The 22935-nt window shown below is 36.2% G+C and overlaps 1 protein-coding gene across 1 annotated transcript; it reads right to left on the bottom strand.

The window, feature by feature from the left end:
* Positions 1-1325: 1325 nt before the first annotated feature.
* On the bottom strand, positions 1326-22787 carry LOC110447183 (probable phosphoglycerate kinase). Its single transcript, XM_021492709.1, has 12 exons — positions 22646-22787; positions 18028-18078; positions 16408-16560; positions 15947-16091; positions 12136-12239; positions 11725-11844; positions 10464-10578; positions 6345-6524; positions 5561-5637; positions 4373-4473; positions 3039-3137; positions 1326-1572 (listed from the first exon to the last, which is right to left on the bottom strand). Exons 1-12 carry the CDS (start codon positions 22705-22707, stop codon positions 1532-1534), a joined length of 1248 nt encoding a protein of 415 aa, XP_021348384.1. The 5' UTR covers positions 22708-22787; the 3' UTR covers positions 1326-1531.
* Between the last annotated feature and the right edge of the window lie 148 nt (positions 22788-22935).

Genomic DNA, 22935 nt, shown 5'->3' with positions numbered 1-22935 from the left:
TGACATGATAAATAACAATTTGTATTTAAATGTTTACATGTCAGGACATACTTAGTAAACAACAACAAGACAAAATTTACTTACATGATAATATGCCACCTAATCATCTATTGTTAAAAAAAAAATCAACAGTAGATGCGATGAACAATAAGAATATTTTTCAGATCGAGGGGAGGTAACTCCTATTATTTAAACTACTAAAACTACATACTTTGGACAAAATTCATTTGTAATTTGGAAACCAGTCCAGCATGCATCATTGACAGACATTTAGCACTATGTCCTGTAGACATACAATTGACATTAATCATGAGAAATTTCCAGTCTTGAAAGCATACATATACCCAATTGTTTTTTTTAACTTTGTTAACTTAAAATTTCTCAGTTATCAAAGACTTAAATGTTTGAAATACCAGTAAATCAATTGCTTAAACACATTATCAGGATTGCACATGTGGATGCTATTTCATAAATAAAAACAACTTATTAATATCCAAAGACTATATATATAGCTTTTATACCAAATGAGTAAGCAATGTTATGTATTAACGTAGAAGGTGTTCTGCAGATACTGCATACGGAAATTTTTCGCCAAGTCAAACTTTAGCCCATGATATCAATTTTCACTTGATGTTAATTTTGCCCTCCACATCAAATTACTATGTTTATAATACTATTTACTTATATTCGCTATAATGATAAATTCGCCATCATTGAGGAGGGTGAAAAAGGCAATAATTAAACTGCAGCGAAAATTTCCCTGTATACAGTATTTTGTTGCATTTAAATAAGCCCAATAACAAAGCCACAATAAAGTCAATTCTAAAAGCCATTAAGCTCTTTCAAATGCACCAATAAGCTGAAATCAATAGTTTTTTCTTTGACCAAAATATTATCCAAAAAATGGAAGTAATATTTCAGAGTATAAATAAAAAAGTTGGTTGGTTAACTTGACCGTAATGATCCAGTGCGGAGGTTGTTGCCTTGTGAATGTTCCTCTGTATGGAAAACTTTCAAGCGATTGAGTTGTTTTCACATTGAAGTGGTTGCCTTGGTTTCTAAATCTTCTGCTATTTGACAAACTTTGTGGTGACCCAGCTTTTAAGCTTAAAGGTTTGTTGCTGGAGTGTAAACTTTCAACTGGTTGACAGTTAATACCTCCAGGTCTGGGTTAACAAACTTTCTGGTGACCCAGCTGTTCTAGTTTGGAGGTTATCACCTCCAGGTCTGGATTAACAAACTTTCTGGTGACCCAGCTGTTTTAGTTTGGAGGTTATCACCTCCAGGCCTGGGTTAACAAACTTTCTGGTGACCTAGCTGTTCTAGTTTGGAGGTTAATACCTCCAGGTCTGCAAGCATCTTGAAGTGTCCAATATCCACCACAAACACAGGAAAGTGCAGCAACTAGGCCAATAGACGACCTATAGAACATTGCAGTTTTCTCCCACCTTACACTTGGTATAGCTTCTAAGTTTTGCCAAATCTCATCATGTAGAGGTCAAAGTTCAATGTACACAGGGACAGAGGAAGTCTAGGCATCTGATAGGGCAGCAACACCTGGTAGGTTTTTACCTGGAAGACAAGAAGTGTATTTATCAGATCACCCTTTCAAGGTACAAACATTTTCTTTCACAGAAAAACAATGAATCATTTGTATAATAAATATATAAATATATTAGTGAAACCTGTCTAATCTGTCTCAAAATTAATATACAGAGTGTAACCTGTCTATCTGACCAAAAGATCAATATACATAGTGTAACCTGTCTAATCTGACCCAAAGGTCAATATACAGAGTGTAACCTGTCTTATCTGACCCAAAGATGAATATACAGAATATAACCTGTCTTATCTGACCCCGAGTATTCATAATGTCATGTTACACACAGCTGTAATCTGATTTTCCATTTTCTTATTTTAAATGGCTTTTCTTTTCACAAACTTCCTGTCAGAAAGCTACTGGCTAAATATTATAAAGTAGGCTTTTTTTGGTTCTTTAGATGTCAATTGGATATTCTAACAAATTTGACCCCTGTGACCTTGAATATGGGATAAAGTTACAGTTCTCTTAGCCAGCAAACTACCGGCCCTATATGATTTGTCCCTTTTTGTCCCCCATTCTCCTTTGCAAATCTGAAGCATCATCCCCTAGGGATATTTCCTACCAAATTTGGTTTTAATTGACCATGTGGTTTTTGAGAAGAAGATATTCATAGATAAGTATAAGTAAAATAAATAGATATATATTGTGTATTTAAGAAATAATCAACATAAGTATGTGTAATAGTGTGGAATATGTAACCAGGGTGAGAAAATGTTGGGAACAAATACTTAATTTATCATGTGATACCTTTATGTCGTAATTCCTAACAAGCTGCACGTTTTTATTATTTCTGACCTTGTGGGCAGTTGTCTTATTTTCTCTATTTAACCTGGATATACTAAGCAAGCATTTTTTTTCATTTTCAGTTGCCATTTGGTTGACAGACAGACCATTAACAATAATCACTGACGTCATGCGCTATGCCAGATGTTTATTTCAATCAATCAAAACCACCAATCTATTGACATCGCGCGCCAACACATAAAATCAGTATTTGACAGATTTTCAGACACTATTTCAAGTCATCATCGTGGTAAGTTAGGCAGACCATTTTGATCGTCAACTCAACAGTGTTTAAAGTATACCTAGAGGTTATATAGAAACCTTTTTTTGTTGATATGCTATCAAGTCAAAATTAAATACGTTGCCCTGGTTCAATAAAGGAAACCAGTCCTACGGTTCACTTGTTTACATGTGCAGGGGAGGTTTCTGGAAGAGTGTTAGTCTGTTGGAAAATAATACATGTATGCACACTGTCTATCGTCCAATAGTCCATGGTTATTGACCAATGAAAAGTGTTGTTACATCGAAGAAGACGTAGAAATCTGGATAATCTACAATTCATACTACGTTTTCCACCCTTCTTTGACCTCTAGATACCTAAACCATTTGTATTAATATTAGATTTCATTCATTTGACCTATAGATGACCTACCTTCCAACAGTTCGAGACTGGCTCCACCTCCAGTGCTGACGTGGCTGACCTTGGCCTCCGTACCGTACTTGGCTGCACATGTAGCTGTGTCGCCACCACCTGTTATGGCAAGATTCAAATTTTAAAACAAAAAAATATAAAAAATAAATATTACAAGCATTATGTTTTGTTTTCTCTTTCACCTTTTTACATTGTGCGTAGCCAATACTTTAAAATTATGACTGACAACTCATTATTGGGGTTTGAACTTTCAATATGCATCCTTCCAAACCCGATTGGTTGACATTTCAATCCTACCACTGGGTGTAAAGCAGGCTCCAGACAAGATTGAATTTGAAATCATTTACACATTGTGTTCCTGAATAATTAAAACAAGAGGCTCATGGGCCTTAACGGTCACCTGATATATTTATACAGAGAGTTGATGTGGTTTTTAACATGAACAGAAATATTATTCAAAGTGACAAAAAACAATAAAACCACCTTATTCAATATCTAGCATACAGATTTAAGACTAAAAAGTATTTGAAACTAGCACCTCCGATTCTAAACAAGGAAAATGAAGAAATTTTAGCACACTGACTCTTTTGGGCCCAACCCTACAGCCCTTGGGGTAGGGCTGGCTCAAAAATTTCAAAGTATCAAACTGTCAACTCAGGGTTATAATTCCAATCAAGTTATTAACATGTAATATTCAAAATATCATTTGCCATTATAAACCCTAATAAATTTTTCCCCCCCCCCCCCCCCTCCTTCCCAAGAGGGTAAACGTGAGACCCAAGGGTCATAAACCTTAAGACCCTTCCATCTATGAAGAGTGTTTGATTCTACCATATGTGGGTCTTGAGGAGAAGATTTTTTGAAATTTCAGTCAATTCAACCCTTTTTGGCCCCACCCATCAGCCCCTGGGGGTCAGTTAGGGCTCATATGTGCAGACTATCAAACTGCTACTTAATTCTGATAATACTAACCTAAATTGAATTACTTCCATTGGAAATTAAACAAATGTTGGTCCAAAATGTGATTTCCCTATATAAACTATAGTAAAGTTTATCCCCTCCCCAGGGGGAAACGTGAGACCCCAGGGTCAAGAAATTCACGATTTTGGTAAAGCACCTTAAGACCCTTCCATCTATGAAGAGAATTTGATTCAAACATATCTGGGTCTTGAGAAGAATTCTTTTGAAATTTTAGTCCATTTGACCCTTTTTGGCCCCGCCCCTCAGGCCCCTGTTTACGGACGGACGACGGATGCCGCCGGACAAAAGGCGATCGCAATAGGTCACTTGAGACGTTGAGCGGACCATATTGGAGATATGTAGGTGTAACTCACCAATGATGGTTGTGGCCCCACTTGTTGTTACCTTCACCACCGCGTCCATAACAGCTTTTGTCCCGGCAGCGAAGTTAGGGAACTCAAACACACCTGGGGGACTGTAACAGACAGGTGTGACTTCAGATATATTTAAATACTGTATACATTGTACCAGGAAACTTTCATCAGGTCAAATATTCACCCATTGCTGATAAAATCCATGTTTGCCTAATGTTAGTTTTGCCATTCACATGTAATTACTATATACTGTATGCTGTTTACTACTGTAATTACTATATACTGTATGCTGTTTACTACTGTAATTTTTATATACTACCGGAGCGCACTTCAAACTGATATTTTAGAAGAAAATCGTCACTTTCACACACATGTCGCACATGGATCGAACGATCTAATCTTTATGCACAAGATGAACATACATAACATGCCTCAAACAACCAATACAATCACTAAAAACATATTTTTTCTAACTTACTCTGTTTTACTCTAGTTTTTTGATAGCCCCGCCTTCTAATGCCACGTGACTAAAACCTCGCCGGCCTACGTCATAACGTTGGGAAATACCTTCGGTAACGCGAGATCTCGTCAAGTCATGTGACATTGCTCATGGCCTAATTTCCATTAAAAACATGGGTTGGTATAGAAAACGTTAGAAAATACTTTTCGTAATGATCTTTGAAACATGTTATTGATACCACCTAGTGCATAAAGAATAGATCTTTAGATCCATGTGCGACATGTGTGTGAAAGTGACGATTTGTTTCTAAAATATCAGTTTGAAGTGCGCTCCGGGCGCGGGTCGCATATTTCCCGCATATTATAGAGGGCCTGAGTTCTGACGTTAATCGACGACAGACCGATATGAAAAAGTCGATAAAACGTCAGAATAATTCGGACTACCCAACCAAATACTCATTTACAGCTGAGTAGACTGGAAAATGCGGGGTAAAGAATCTTGTTCAAGGATACGACACGGTGCCATTCCGTGCCGTGACTTGAACCCGCAACCCTTCGGTCACCTATAAGCTTTGTAGCTTATCACTTAAATACAGACAGGTGTAACAGCATTAAATTGTTACCAGAAGAGAAAAGTATTACTTCATTCATTGCAAAATAAAATGTTCCAGCTGCACAGAAACATAGAGAAATTATTTTTCATTTTTTTTTCTTCATTTTTCACCTTACCCGTTCCAGACGATAGTTTTAGCTCTTCCTATAACTTCAGTGAAATCTTTAGACGACTTTTCTCCTATGTCCAGCCCCTGTAACAATAAAAGATAAAGATATTTATATAAAAAAAACTCTGGTTATAAAACCTATTTAATATGCTTCATCTACACATTTCTTGCCAAAAACTCCATTTCATTGCTTTAGTTATTTCTTTTACTCCCTCCTCAAATTTAGAAGATATATATATATACCCTTTCTTTATTTATTTGCTGGTCTCGGCTACTCAATTTCCAGTATTTCTGAGTGAAAGAAGCAATCTTTTTCATGACTCTCCAACATGTGTGAATTTTTTAAACAAATTTATATGCTATGAAAATTTCGGACCAACCCACTTGCAGTAATAAATATGATACTCTGACAAAAAATTATTTTGATATATCAATTTGAGGCAGAGCCCCAGGGAGAAAGAAATTAGGAAGCTCTGTTATATTAGTATAACTTTTAGAATATCTTAAAAGAATAACCAAATCTAAGCATGGGAAACTTTTGTTGTTGTAAAAAAATAATAGATATTTAGTTTAAATATGTTTTTTTCCTACTGAAATTTACAACATCCTGTTTTTACATGAATTGGGAAAATATAGCAAAGTTTTATTTGAAGTTGGGATGAAATTCATCAGTTTTTCTTCATTTTGGAAAAATAAAGCACTTATTGCTGGGGGAAGCAGCCAGTACTCGGCTGCCCAACTGCTGTGTACAGGAAGGAAACACCAACTCTGCACAATGCTATGAAGACTACCATATGTCCTGAAGGGATTCCAGTGTCGACAGTAGCCTGACCAATGGCTGCATCCTCTGCAAACTTGTCGCCCGTCACAAAGTCTACGGGGAGGTGGATCTTCACACCTTTGGCCGCCGCCTTATCCATCAGCTTCTGGATAATCTTAGATCCCTCATCATCAAACAGAGAGTTCCCAATCTGTAACGTAAAATCACAATCAAACAGAGAGTTCCCAATCTGTAACGTAAAATCACAATCATACAGAAAGTTCCCAATCTGTAATGTAAAATCACAATCATACAGAGAGTTCCCAATCTGTAACGTAAAATCACAATCATACAGAAAGTTCCCAATCTGTAACGTAAAATCACAATCATACAGAAAGTTCCCAATCTGTAACGTAAAATCACAATCATACAGAAAGTTCCCAATCTGTAACGTAAAATCACAATCATACAGAAAGTTCCCAATCTGTAACGTAAAATCACAATCATACAGAAAGTTCCCAATCTGTAACGTAAAATCACAATCATACAGAAAGTTCCCAATCTGTAACGTAAAATCACAATCATACAGAAAGTTCCCAATCTGTAACGTAAAATCACAATCATACAGAAAGTTCCCAATCTGTAACGTAAAATCACAATCATACAGAAAGTTCCCAATCTGTAACGTAAAATCACAATCATACAGAAAGTTCCCAATCTGTAACGTAAAATCACAATCATACAGAAAGTTCCCAATCTGTAACGTAAAATCACAATCATACAGAAAGTTCCCAATCTGTAACGTAAAATCACAATCATACAGAAAGTTCCCAATCTGTAACGTAAAATCACAATCATACAGAAAGTTCCCAATCTGTAACGTAAAATCACAATCATACAGAAAGTTCCCAATCTGTAACGTAAAATCACAATCATACAGAAAGTTCCCAATCTGTAACGTAAAATCACAATCATACAGAAAGTTCCCAATCTGTAACGTAAAATCACAATCATACAGAAAGTTCCCAATCTGTAACGTAAAATCACAATCATACAGAAAGTTCCCAATCTGTAACGTAAAATCACAATCATACAGAAAGTTCCCAATCTGTAACGTAAAATCACAATCATACAGAAAGTTCCCAATCTGTAACGTAAAATCACAATCATACAGAAAGTTCCCAATCTGTAACGTAAAATCACAATCATACAGAAAGTTCCCAATCTGTAACGTAAAATCACAATCATACAGAAAGTTCCCAATCTGTAACGTAAAATCACAATCATACAGAAAGTTCCCAATCTGTAACGTAAAATCACAATCATACAGAAAGTTCCCAATCTGTAACGTAAAATCACAATCATACAGAAAGTTCCCAATCTGTAACGTAAAATCACAATCATACAGAAAGTTCCCAATCTGTAACGTAAAATCACAATCATACAGAAAGTTCCCAATCTGTAACGTAAAATCACAATCATACAGAAAGTTCCCAATCTGTAACGTAAAATCACAATCATACAGAAAGTTCCCAATCTGTAACGTAAAATCACAATCATACAGAAAGTTCCCAATCTGTAACGTAAAATCACAATCATACAGAAAGTTCCCAATCTGTAACGTAAAATCACAATCATACAGAAAGTTCCCAATCTGTAACGTAAAATCACAATCATACAGAAAGTTCCCAATCTGTAACGTAAAATCACAATCATACAGAAAGTTCCCAATCTGTAACGTAAAATCACAATCATACAGAAAGTTCCCAATCTGTAACGTAAAATCACAATCATACAGAAAGTTCCCAATCTGTAACGTAAAATCACAATCATACAGAAAGTTCCCAATCTGTAACGTAAAATCACAATCATACAGAAAGTTCCCAATCTGTAACGTAAAATCACAATCATACAGAAAGTTCCCAATCTGTAACGTAAAATCACAATCATACAGAAAGTTCCCAATCTGTAACGTAAAATCACAATCATACAGAAAGTTCCCAATCTGTAACGTAAAATCACAATCATACAGAAAGTTCCCAATCTGTAACGTAAAATCACAATCATACAGAAAGTTCCCAATCTGTAACGTAAAATCACAATCATACAGAAAGTTCCCAATCTGTAACGTAAAATCACAATCATACAGAAAGTTCCCAATCTGTAACGTAAAATCACAATCATACAGAAAGTTCCCAATCTGTAACGTAAAATCACAATCATACAGAAAGTTCCCAATCTGTAACGTAAAATCACAATCATACAGAAAGTTCCCAATCTGTAACGTAAAATCACAATCATACAGAAAGTTCCCAATCTGTAACGTAAAATCACAATCATACAGAAAGTTCCCAATCTGTAACGTAAAATCACAATCATACAGAAAGTTCCCAATCTGTAACGTAAAATCACAATCATACAGAAAGTTCCCAATCTGTAACGTAAAATCACAATCATACAGAAAGTTCCCAATCTGTAACGTAAAATCACAATCATACAGAAAGTTCCCAATCTGTAACGTAAAATCACAATCATACAGAAAGTTCCCAATCTGTAACGTAAAATCACAATCATACAGAAAGTTCCCAATCTGTAACGTAAAATCACAATCATACAGAAAGTTCCCAATCTGTAACGTAAAATCACAATCATACAGAAAGTTCCCAATCTGTAACGTAAAATCACAATCATACAGAAAGTTCCCAATCTGTAACGTAAAATCACAATCATACAGAAAGTTCCCAATCTGTAACGTAAAATCACAATCATACAGAAAGTTCCCAATCTGTAACGTAAAATCACAATCATACAGAAAGTTCCCAATCTGTAACGTAAAATCACAATCATACAGAGAGTTCCCAATCTGTAACGTAAAATCACAATCATACAGAAAGTTCCCAATCTGTAACATAAAATCACAATCATACAGAAAGTTCCCAATCTGTAACATAAAATCACAATCATACAGAAAGTTCCCAATCTGTAACGTAAAATCACAATCATACAGAGAGTTCCCAATCTGTAACGTAAAATCACAATCATACAGAAAGTTCCCAATCTGTCACATAAAATCACATTCATACAGAGAGTTCCCAACCTGTAACGTAAAATCACAATCATACCGAGAGTTCCCAATCTGCAACGCAAACAAAAACAATCATTATATAGTCGAACTTCGATGTTTCGAACTTTGCTGGACTATCTGGAAAAATTTGAAAAATTTGGACTTCGACTCACGAATATAAAACATCAAGATCCTGTAAAATGTTGAGGAGGCACGGTAATCTAGTGGTAGGACACGGGGCTCATGACCGAAGGGTAGGGAGTTCGAGTCACGGCACGGCACGGCACTGTGATGTACCTTTGAGCAAGATACTTTACCCTGCTTGTTCCAGTCTACTCAGCTGTAAATGAGCACGCGGTTGGGGAGTGCTAGAAATGTAGAATGATAGCTGTGAGCACCGAAATGGCAGCACCGGCTGTATGCTCCCCAGGGAGTTGAGAAAGATATTGGCTGGTTGCAAAGGCCCTATAACCACGGATAATAATTTGTGAACCACTTTGAGACGCCCTACCAACTAGGTTGTGATAAAGCGGTATATAAGAACCTCAAATCATTATTATTATTAAAAAAGACAGAAAGAGATTTTTTAAATATGTGATGAAACGCAGGCAAATACATTTAATTTTAAATATGAATATTGGATTTCTTATAAAATTCAACATTTCTTTGTCAATAAAATTTCTGAAGCCTATGCTATTAAAATAACCAGTGGACTATTTCACTTGGATTAATTAGTTGTAACTGTCAATGTTTTTATAACGAATGAGCCTTGATTAGTGACTATACTTTGAAGCAGCGTGAAATTTGAATTATAAAAAAATTGATTCAAAAAAGAATATTCGTAGTGGTATGTAAATGAAAAATTCTTGACTTTGCCATTAGTTCGACACATCGAGAAGTTCACCAAATCATTAATTTTTTAAATAATCACTTTTGTGTCATACATTTTCTATGGAAATATCTTTAATATTAATTTTTAATTAAAAGAAATAGTACATATATCTCAAATATTGTAGGTATCAAAGGTACTTTTTCATTTTTTGTTTGACGAGATTCAAACTTTGGTTTGTATGATTTGAGTCTCACCTCCATGTTTTTGAGGACCTTGAGGAAGGTGAAGGCCATACCACCACCCACAATCATCTCATTGACCTTGTCCAACATATTCTCAATCAGCTGGAGCTTGTCTGCCACCTTTGCCCTTTAACAACATTTGTCAATTTTTAATCATTCCGACCTATCATAAAACTAAAATCACTCCGACCTATCATATAACTTAAATCACTCCGACCTATCATATAACTAAAATCACTCCGACCTATCATATAACTAAAATCATTTCGACGTATCATCCAACTAAAATCACTCTGACCTATCATACAACTAAAATCACTCTGACCTATCATACAACTAAAATAACTCTGACCTATCATACAACTAAAATCACTCTGACCTATCATACAACTAAAATCACACCGACCTATCATACAACTTTAATCACTGCGACCTATCATACAACTAAAATCTCACCGATCTATCATCCAACTAAAATCACTCTGACCTATCATACAACTAAAATCACACCGACCTATCATACAACTTAAATCACTCTGACCTATTATCCAACTAAAATCACTCTGACCTATTATCCAACTAAAATCACTCCAACCTATCATACAACTAAAATCACTGCAACTTATCATTCGACTTAAATCACTCCGACCTATCATACAACTTAAATCACTCCGACCTATCATAATTTAAATCACCATATCATGAAATTTACACAACCATACAACTATTCATTCTGCCTATCATACACAAACACAATTTTTCAACTTCAACTATCATTCAATCCATGTTTCCATTCAACCTACCTTACAGCCTTAACATTCGTTCAACCGATCATACAACATACACCATTGTTCAACATACAACATCGTAAAGTCTAAACTATCATTTAATCTACATCACCAGTCTTATAGCCAAAATCATCATTCATACTCATAATATTTAGCACATTTCAACTTCACTAAAACCTTAACAAGCATTCAACAAATATCTTCATTCAACTACATTAAACCATTGCTAATTTTGGTTTCCAGATATGAATACATTTATATTGTTTTAATAATCATTAAATAGCAATAAATAAATCCTTAAGTTCCAACATCCAATCAAACTTACGTTGGTGCCTTTCTTTGAACACATGAAAACTGAAAATCATACCCTCACTGGGCTTTCCCTTAAACAGAAAATTCACCTCTATAGATGCTGTGTTAAAAAAATCTGCGGAACTTGATATTCTGTTAAAGTCTGGTATTTTGTACTTAAAACAGGTCCTTACCCTCCAAGAATGGCCAGGAAAGGTCTTTCAGGATTGTCCAGTGCCTTGGAGAAATAGGTGAGCTCTTTTGCAAGGAGAAATCCTGAAGCTCTCTTTGACAGCTGGCAACCTACCATAGAACTGCAATAGAATTTCAAAACTATCATCACCAAGCAATCATTAACATCGCTCATCTGCGGAGCCTACAAGTAGCCATTTACAGCAAACATGGACTTTCAATACTGAGTAAGAACTTATTGTTACCAAGACTTTGTCCATTGTATATCTCAGTAACTGTATTGTGGTTATCATGTGATGAAGACAATTTTGATGACGTCATAAAATTCAACTTAACAGAATCCTAGGTGTTGATGCTTCAATAGTCATCTACTTGCATTAAATATCTTGTTAAACAGATTTCATAAGAATTACCTGTGTGCTCTATGGGCAGTGCCGAAAGCATCGTTTACATAAATATCTCCGAGTTTAGACAGTGAGGCCCTAAATGCATCGACAGCCTCCTTTCCAGCCTTCACCTGTAATACCGTATATTAAAATTTCACCTGTAATACATTGCATTAAGATTTCACCTGTAATATAGTATATTAAAATTTTACCTGTAATACATTGCATTAAGATTTCACCTGTAATACAGTATATTAAGATTTCACCTGTAATACAGTATATTAAAATTTCACTTGTAACACAGTATATTAAAATTTCACCAGTAATACATTGCATTAAAATTTCACCTGTAATACAGTATATTAAGATTTCACCTGTAATACATTGCATTAAAATTTCACCTGTAATACATTGCATTAAGATTTCACCTGTTAAACAATACATTAAGATTTCAACTGTGATACAATATATATTAAGATTTCCCCTGTAATAAAATACATTTACATTTCACCTGTAGTACAATACATTCTGATTTCACCTGTAATACAATACATTCAGATTTCAGCAACTAGTTCAAAACAAGAGGCCCAGGGGCCTTAATAGCTCACCTGGTATTTTATTTTTCAATTTAAAACCTGCTGAGTACCATTCAGGTTTATCAAAGGAGTACAAGTAACAAAGTTGCATCTTCCATTTATAAATATTCAATTCCCTTTGCCCAAAGATTCTCTAAAACAAGTTTGGTTAGGTTAAAATCCCTTCAACGGTACAGAAGGAGAAGGATCTTTAATGTTTTCCTCTATTTCCCCTAATGGGCCCCACTAATCTGCCCCAAAGAAGGGGAATCCACACACCTCAGTTTAAACAAAATTGATTCTTTTCTCCCTAAGCATGCTTCAGACTGCATTTGGTTTAAATCCCTTCACTTGTATAGTAGGAGAAAAAAAATCCTCTATTTCCCCTATTGGGCCCCGCTCCTATGCCGCCAGAAGGCCCACACCCTCCGTTTATACAAACTTGAGTCTCCTTTGTCCAAAGATGCTCTAGGACAAATTTGGTCAAAATCCTTCAATTGGTTGAGGAGAAGATTTTTAAAGATTTACCTATTTTCCCCTATTTGGCCCCGTCCCTCTGCCCCCAGGGGGACCATACCCTCCGTTCATACAAAACTGAGAACCCTTTGGCCAATGATGCTCCAGACCAAATTTGGTCAAAATCCCTTCATCGGTACAAAAGGAGAAGGATATTTGATGTTTTCCTCTATTTCCCCTAATGGGCCCCACCCATCTGCCCTTAGAAGGAGGCCCACACACCTCAGTTTATACAAAATTGATTCTTTTGTCCCTAATCATGCTTCAGACTGCATTTGGTTAAAATCCCTTCACTTGTATAGCAGGAGAAAAAAAATCCTCTATTTCCCCTATTGGGCCCCGCCCCTCCGCCCCCAGAGGGGCCACACCCTCCGTTTATACAAACTTGAGTCTTCTTTGTCCAAAGATGCTCTAGGACAAATTTGGTCAAAATCCTTCAATTGGTTGAGAAGAAGAACATTTTTAAAGATTTACCTTTTTTCCCCTTATTTAGCCCCGCCCCTCTGCCCCGAGGGGGGGCTATACCGTCCGTTTATACAAAACTGAGAACCCTTTGGCCAATGATGCTCCTGACCAAGCTTCAGACTGCATTTGGTTTAAATCCCTTCACTTGTATAGTAGGAGAGAAAAAATCCTCTACTTCCCCTATTTGGCCCCGCCCCTCTGCCCCCAAAGAGGCCACACCCTCCGTTTATACAAACTTGAGTCTCCTTTGTCCAAAGATGCTCTAGGACAAATTTGGTCAAAATCCTTCTATTGGTTGAGAAGAAGAAGATTTTTAAAGATTTACCTATTTTCCCCTTATTTGGCCCCGCCCCTCTGCCCCCAGGGGGGTTATACCCTCCGTTTATACAAAACTGAGAACCCTTTGGCCAATGATGCTCCTGACCAAATTTGGTCAAAATCCTCTGAGCCATTCAGGACAAGTAGCATTTTAAAGGAAAAAGTTGACGGACGCCGGACGCCGAACGACGACGGACACTGCACCATGGGATAAGCTCACTTGGCCCTTTGGGCCAGGTGAGCTAATAAATAAATTATACAATGATAACATTTTTGAATTCATGAATTTAGGGTATATATATGATCGCCGTGGTAATTCCTTTCTACTTATTAAAGACAGCACAACGCTGATATACCTGAAAGTGTAATTGAAAAACTTGTCAGTGTTTTTGGTTACCATTCATGATCAACTTTTCAATGAATTAAGGTTCATATGATAACAACAAATCAATATTTAAACATTTTTGGCAACCTGGGGCTGAATCTGAGAAATTCTCATGATTTTTTCATCAGTAAACTGTGAATACAGGAACACATAAATAACAAAAACCACCGATAAAATCTCAAAATCAGGGAACACATAAATAGCAACAAGAGGCCCAAGGGCCTTAGCGGTCACCTGAGTTATATCATAGGTACTGGTAGCTTTATTTTATTGTTTAGATGTGATGTGGAAATCAGCATGTAAACTAAGTAAAATACAATACTTTTCATGTCATCAAAGGATAAGAATTTTAAAATATTGGTAAATGTTCCTTTTGGGGCCCCGCGCTAGCCCCTGGGGATCGGGCAGGAATCCTTATTTTACAATGTAATACCCTCATTCACCAAAGATGATTCTGACTACGTTTGAGTAATTTTCTGCTGAAAATGGATGAAATATACCCAAAAGTGTTATTTCCCTATATAAACTATAGTAAACTTTACCACCTCCCCAAGGGAGAACGGATAGCTCTGGGGTCCTGAAATTTACAATTTAAATAAAGCCCCAGATGATCATTCTTTTTATGCACTGAAATTGAATGTAGTACCTCTGAGTCTGGAAAAGAAGATTTTTGAAATATTGGTTAATTTTCCCTTTGGGGCCCTGCCCTGCCCTGGCCCCTGGGATTTGGGTAGGAATCGCAATTTTACAGTTTGAAACCATCTTCCTCCAACGATAAATCTCACCAAGTAAATATAATTTCCTACAGAAAGTTGTCAAAATATACCCAACCCAAAAGTGTTATTTCCCTATATAAACTATATTAAACTTAACCCCCTCCCCAAGGGAGAACGGATTGCTCGGGGGTCCTGAAATTTACAATTTAAATAAAGCCCACGATTATCTTTCTTTTCATGCAGAGAAAATTACTGTAGTACCTCTGAGTCTGGAGAAGAAGATTTTTGAAATATTGGTTAATTTTCCCTTTGGGGCCCTGCCCTGGCCCCAGGGGTTGGGGTAGGAATCCCAATCTTACAATTTGAAATTATCTTCCTCGTAGGATAATTCTCACCAAGTAAAAATAATTTCCTACAGAAAGTTGTAAAAATATACCCAAAAGTGTTATTTCCCTATATAAACTATAGTAAACTTAACCCCCTCCCCAAGGGAGAACGGATAGCTCGGGGGTCCTGAAATTTACAATTTTAATAAAGCCCCTGATGATCTTTCTTTCCATGCAGAGAAAATCACTGTAGTACCTCGGAGTCTGGAGAAGAAGATTTTTGAAATATTGGTTAATTTTCCCTTTGGGGCCCACCCTGGCCCCAGGGGTTGATGAGGGAATCCCAATTTTACAATTTTGTAGCCTCATCTACCAAGGATAATTCTGACCAAGTTTGAAAAAAATCCATCCACTGGTTCTTGAGAAGAAGTTGAAAATGTAAAAAGTTTACGCACGACGGACTACGAAACGGAAAGCGATTAGAATAGGTCACTTAAGCAAAGCTCAGGTGACCTAAAAATGGCCTATCTCATGTACCTTAGCACCTTCCTTATCCACGCCCTTGCCCTCTTCTTCCACATGGAATCGCAGATTCTCCAGTAGGATGACTGATCCTGGGGCAGGGTCTGCGCATGCGGCCTCCACGTCTGCACCGACACAATCCGACAAGAACTTGACATCCCTGTCAATGTAAACCAGTGAGGTAATTTAGAATTCAACTCAGATTTCCAGCAAAGCTGAAACAATCTATGAATAAGCAAAATGTCTAAAAAAAATATATAAATAAACTGGAAGCTTATTTTTTTATTAGTCCAGTATTTTGGTTTTTTCTGGAAAAATTATTTCTAATTCAGATTTATAAGATTCCACTATATAAGTTACTGTGGTTAGAGAGTTGATATTTTGAATTTGCATTGCAATTAAAGTAATTTGTTTACTATAGATTTTCTTCTGTTGGTCAAAACCTTCTGATATGGTGCTTGATGTCATGTCCATACCTGCCGAGTAGAGTTTTTAGCTGCTCTGCAACAGGAGCCAGTGAGTATTTTTCCTGGTGACGACCATCAGGACGTCCAAGATGACTCATCAAAACAACACTTTTAGCTCCCTTCTCCAAAGCATGTTTTACTGTAGGCAAAGCTGCTACAATTCTGATAAACACAACTACAAGTTGAGTATGGACATCAAAATGTGTTTTAAATGAACTAATAAAATAACATTTAGCACAAACTCTTCTTGGATATGATTCAAACACTTTAAGATAATCCAGGGTTCTCCCCGGGCCATTGTACTGAAGCTGGTTTTTAACTCAAGACAAAAATTCCTAAGACTAAGGTTAATTTTACAAAAAACTAAACGAGAGAAACTCTTCAATCGATTGGAAATGAAGAAAATTTTGAATCCATCTTATTATGATTGCTGTTTGAAAACCAAATTATTTATGTTTGAATATCTTTAAAGATGGTCAAGAATCTGCCATGTGATTTCCCCTTAATATTGCCATGATGAAATATGGTTTTACGCAACCAGTGAATAAACACTTCCGCTAAAACACTATTTCAAACACTGTCGAGAAACAATGAATATGCACACAACATAATAATACAGCTACAACAGGGTAACAGTACGGGTACTTAATGATACTGCCGTTAAGCCTAGAATTATCTGACGTCTGGCTGACACCTTCATAAACACAATGAGCATAGCAGACTCAAGATGTTTTTGACAATTATCAGCTTATATAAATACATATTTGCTTTGCATTTCTTTTACCTTTAACCTAGAGACGAATGTTCCGGTGACCTGAACTTGGTGCACTACACACCTTTTGTGGGTGATGCAGTCGGCATTGTTTAAGTTTCACAACAATATCATCTATGGTTCAAAATTTACAGTCCAGACAAGATTTTATTTAACTTCTGCATTTAATCGACTTTTAATCTGGAGGTGAAAGTCATTGTGTCCAAATTATAACGTACTGCGCACCTTGGTGCTCGGTTTGCAGAGTGGAGAGCGCACTCGCCTTTCACCAAGACAGCCGGGGATTGATTCCCCAATCGATCAGAAATGAAAAGGTTTGGAAACCAGAGTGTCCGACCATGTGGGGTTTTATCCAGGCACTCCGGTTTCTTCAGATATTTAGACCCCCTGTGTACTTCACCAGGCACTCTGGTTTCCTCAGATATTTATACCCCCCTGCGTGCTTACATCCAGGCCAACAAGAGAGCTTAATATAGGTTATAGTACTTGTTTCATGATTGTTATAAAATTAAAATTAAATTATACGGTGCACCTTATGTTGCTGATGCAACCATACCTAAGGTTTCATCAAAATATCTTCAACAGTTCGAAAGCTGTAGCTTGGACATTATTTAACTGATGATTTGACACTTATTTGACCTTTGACCTCAATAATGTTGCAGGAAAATTTGCAAGATTATGTTTTTATAGAAAAACAAGCACCCATACAATATCTCTCGAATAAGCGATAGCTCCTTTTGACCAATTATGTTGAACGCATATCAGTATCAATATGTACAAATAATTAACAGTAATATGCTTTTGAAAACCAAAGTAGAAAATATACACAATGTTATTCAAGTTTTATCAGAACTTACCTTTGAGTGTTAGTGATTTTCCCATCTTTCAAAGGAACATTGAAGTCAACTCTGAAAAATGTCAAATAGATACATTGATACTGGTGAAACACCTATTTATAAAATGTACAGACATCATTGTTACATTTCAAATCAGGACGCAATCGACTGTGCAGGGGTGTAAAATAAAATTTCAGAGTACTTGCCCCCCGCAAGTAGACCTTAGAAATCCACTTGCCAAAAAACATTTTCTCCTTGCCCCATGTAAAATGCATATTATATACATGTACAGACATAAAACATATTTTTCAAAATAATAGGATTTTTTATTTCTTTCCCTATTTGCAATTATTATAATACAAACTATTCACTATTTAATTGCAGTGATGGATGTATTCATTTTTCTTTTTTTTTCTAAAATTATTTACTTTTTAATATTCTTGATAATTGACAATTCAGATCCAGATTTTTCCGGTTATTAGTCACACTAATGCAAATTCCTGTTTTAAAACGCTTTTCAGGCCAAAATGATGTCCTTCTGTAGTTAACTAGTACTATAATCATTAAATAGGCAAGAAAATCCTGCATCTAATCCTATTCTATGTTTTAGCTAGAGTTTCAGTTATTTTCATCGGCCTTAAAGTCTTAAAACTTCTCTGAATTGAATTTTCTACCGGCAACTTTAGTGTTTTCCACTAAAATACAGCCAATTAAGTTAATTATTATTTGGGAAAACGGAGAAACACATGTAAAAACATGTGTTAATTACTATTCTAATGCACTAGCCACCTTTTGGGCACTTGCCCGAGCGCCAAAATTGGTTGTCCCAGGCGTTGGGCAATTGGATTTTTTCACCCCTGCTGTGGGTCCTTTAGTTAATGTGTCATTGTTTATACTACGATATTCGCAATAACATGGGCATTGACTTATCAGTGACGTCAAATGTAAGTTATGAAAGAAAAAGTTGTGCAATTTAACTGTTCTTGTCACGAAAGGACATTATGAAATATTCAGGTGTGGCTGGAGGTTACTTCATCTGCTTAACGGGAAGTCCGGCCATGATCACCCGACATAAACCCTTGCTTTAAATTTGAAGTGTATACATGTACTATGAATCTTTGACTATATGTAAAGGCCCAGTCAGTTCTGTGAGGTCTATAAAATTTCAATTTTTCCTGAAAAAGGGACAGAGGCTTTGGGCTCTTGTAGGGAAAGGGTGCTAATGACGGCAAATATGGTATGTATATAACAAAATATCATATATGAAATCCTCATGTTTTATAGAGCAACCATAACTGACCATAAACAGTCGACCGCTCATAATTTTGTAGACTGCAATTATGGTCATATTTAGTGGACTTCCTGATCACCAGCAGTCACCTGGCCCGGTACATGCAAATTATATATAATATATCGTCTAGTCATAGGTTTCCGTGCGTTATATATTTCCGCACAGCCATTTTATCAAGCTATATCTCATTACTACGTGACCACCTGGAGACTACACAAGGATATTTTAGACGTTGGACCATCGTCTGTAAACTAACACAAAAATTACCGGAAGTTTGTCTGGAAAACATAAGAATTAATCACTGATTAAAAAACACGCACAAATATGCAGTTTTGCTTAATACACTTTTTCTCTTGCTCAAAATGAACCCATACCTGATAAAACAGTGCTATATTTTATTCATGAACTGGTCTTTTTTGTAGTCTGACAAATGTACGAAAAAATCATATGCAAATGAAGCCACATCTCCTTGCAATTTTTTTTCCACTTTCAAAGGAGACATTTTAATATTATTATCGATAAACACTGTTTCAGTGAAACGTAAACCTTGTAATGCAATGAACTTTCAATTTTCACCAATTTTAAACAGAATAAAATGAGAAATAACTTACCATCAACGAACACCGATATAAGACTGCACAAAACATAAAAACAGATTCTATTATAACTAGATAAATTAAATAAATAAATTTATAAAATTACATGAATTCGTTCAAGTTGACATATATATTGAAAAACCAATAAAAAAAAATGTGATATTTAAAAAAAAGAAAATTGATAATTAATTTGACGATCAAAGATATATTTTTTTTATTCCAAACAAAGCTTTTGTTCGTGCAAGCCGCTGTGGAGAATTCCTTTTTATTGTATTCGAGTTATCTATCTTTGAACACTAAATCAAAATAGACACACGGAAACATATGAGAGCTAATTCCGACGGGAGATTTTGTTAAAAAATGTTTGTTCCAATTTTTTTTTAAATACAGTTTTATGTTGCTAGTTTTTTGTTTCTTTTTGTAGAAGGTGTACATGTCTATAACAGTCATCCGTAATTTCAATGGTTTTCTACCGATATGTGCTGCTTCTTAAGTGCGCAGAAACCGATAACACGTGGATACCTAGTGTTACCGCTGAACCTGACCAATCATGAGTTCGGTTTAAAGTAGGCACTAGTGGACTTAGTACTAATATTAATACCCGGCCTCCTCTGCCCCGGCCGGGTATTAAATCGATCCCATGCCTTGTAATGGAGCGAGCCCGGTGTGAATCACACCAGGGCGATTTTAGAATTAATTGACAGCACATTGGTCCGCATCCATAAACAAGGTTTTAGTATGAACTATTTCTGTTGATATCCTGCACAACTTTACCTCTGCCGAAAATGTCGTTAAATTATCAAGTTAACGTAGCAAGCGTAATCGAAATCTGAATTGACCGCCATGTTGGAAAGTTCGTCTCTCTTCCAATATGTGTCAGACGTCCAAATATGGGTATCATGACCCAATATGGAAATTGTAGCAAACATGGCGGCATCAGTAGTAATACTATATTTGGCCATGCAGGCCATATATAGAAAGGATAATTGAGATAACATCACGCGTTATCTGTCATGGCGGTCGTTTCTATTTTTTTTCCCAAGACGGACTTTGTTTATTTTGTAAAAGAGTTTTTACATGGGTAAGGATTCGATTTTTCAACAATTATGCAATATTTTGATAACATTATACTCATATGAGGCGTGAATTATATGCAATCTTACAGATTAACACTTTTGATTTTGCTCCATTAGTTGGCATAGGACCGCTTCCTAGCTCTGACGACGCAATATATAAAAAAAAATCTCTCGTCGTCAGAAAACTACGTTATCGCAGCTATAGTGGACTATACAGCAGTGCTCCAGATAGCTTGCGTGAATGCGTATTCACGCACGATAGTTCACAAATTACGCAAAAGAAAAAAATGAACTTGCTTAATTCACGCAAGCAAAATCCGGAACATTGCGTCAGTCTCTGGGACCAATTTAGCAAATTATAATACGCTTACAAGTGAGTCACTGAGACGCTTGCATAGTACTCCTGTTACAAACGCTTATATGAGCGAGAATTGAATCATGGCGCTTTTAAAACAATCGCTATTTGTCACTTGGTCTCATCTCTTTCGCTGCGTAGTAAATTGTCCTAAATACAGAATTAGCACAGTCATCTGTTTTACTCTCAGTATCTTCAACATCGTCGATGTCTTCCATTAATGTTGTGACCCGTTTCACGAAGCGTGTTTCTTTTTTTAATTGAAGTTTCTTTTGTGATACTTTCGATAGCGGACAAGTGATACTCTGATTGTTCATGTCGGGTAAGGGCACTTTTTTGAATATTCGAGCAGCCCTATGTGAAACGTTGTCCTTCTTGTGTTTGGAGCACGACGAACATTTCAAGTTCAACAAGGTTTGGCCATCCGTTTGACCAACAGTCTGGACCGTGACGTCAGCCACGGGAAATGTTTTTTCCATCCTCACCCTATTATGATATTTTCCGACCCCATTTTAAATAGATATGCGTCATTTTATTTCCATTTCACTGTGATTGTGTTCACAGTGAAATCGAAATAAAATACCACATGTCTAGACAACACAAAAATATGAATTTGAGTCATTCTTAACCCTATATTAAAAGTTTAACACATACAAATGATTCAACGTCTTTCAACATTTTCAGGTAACGTTGCTTTTAAAGCACTTCATCTTTCAAAATTTAAGTTTTCACCCCTCCACTTTGGAGAGGAAGGGGTAAAAAACCCTACATGTTCAAAAGTTATCTGGAGCACTGGTCACATATTTTCCTACAATCTCAATGGTTGGATCATAGGTAATCACGTGGAGGTTGCCGATTTGGGATATTGACTTGATGTTACTATTTTTAGAAAAACAGCAGGTTAATATTATTCAATTATAGCCTTTGGCTGAGGTCGATACCTGGATTTATCGACCCGAGAAAAGTTATATTGACAGAGGACGCAGNGCGGGTGAGGGGCAGGATATATTCTTGTCTGCAGTAAAACTAAAACTAAACTAGCACTTAAAAAACACTACATGTTTGGGTCTATGATCGTTTTGATTACTATCCAGTCCACACTCGTTTTTTTAATCCCGAGTCTGACTGGGGAAAGAAAACAATATAGATATCATATAAAGCGTGTTTCCCCGTGCAGAGCCCCATGTAGATGACATTCAAGCCGTCCTTGATGGAAGTCAAGGTCAGAAAGCCGAGTGCATCCTCAAAATATATCGTTTCCTCGTGCAAATAAATGTATTAATTAACGGATCACCACGTAAAATACGGAAATTATACAAACCGCATTAAAATCCTCTGATTCTTTAAATCCAAAGCATTGATTGGCAATTTGTTCAAAGCCATTGTTCTTCTTTTTCTTCACAAAAAATGAAATGCTTCGCTAAAAACAAAAATACTGCCGGCAGAGTATACCCTTTTCTCCTTCAAATGAAAACTTCTCCCAAGAACATTAACTCTGCATACAGAAAATGTTGTATGCGGTAAATTTAAAAATATCGAAAAACTAACAACAGATTATTTTTGCCGACAAATTAGACTTCGAAAACATGTCAGATGATACATTTTGTTTAA

The sequence above is a fragment of the Mizuhopecten yessoensis genome, unplaced genomic scaffold (genome assembly GCF_002113885.1).
Source record: "Mizuhopecten yessoensis strain PY_sf001 unplaced genomic scaffold, ASM211388v2 scaffold3229, whole genome shotgun sequence".
In the NCBI taxonomy this organism is placed as follows: domain Eukaryota; kingdom Metazoa; phylum Mollusca; class Bivalvia; order Pectinida; family Pectinidae; genus Mizuhopecten; species Mizuhopecten yessoensis.
The sequence above is the reverse complement of the archived record's forward strand: the minus strand, read 5'-3'. Positions and strand labels throughout refer to the sequence as shown.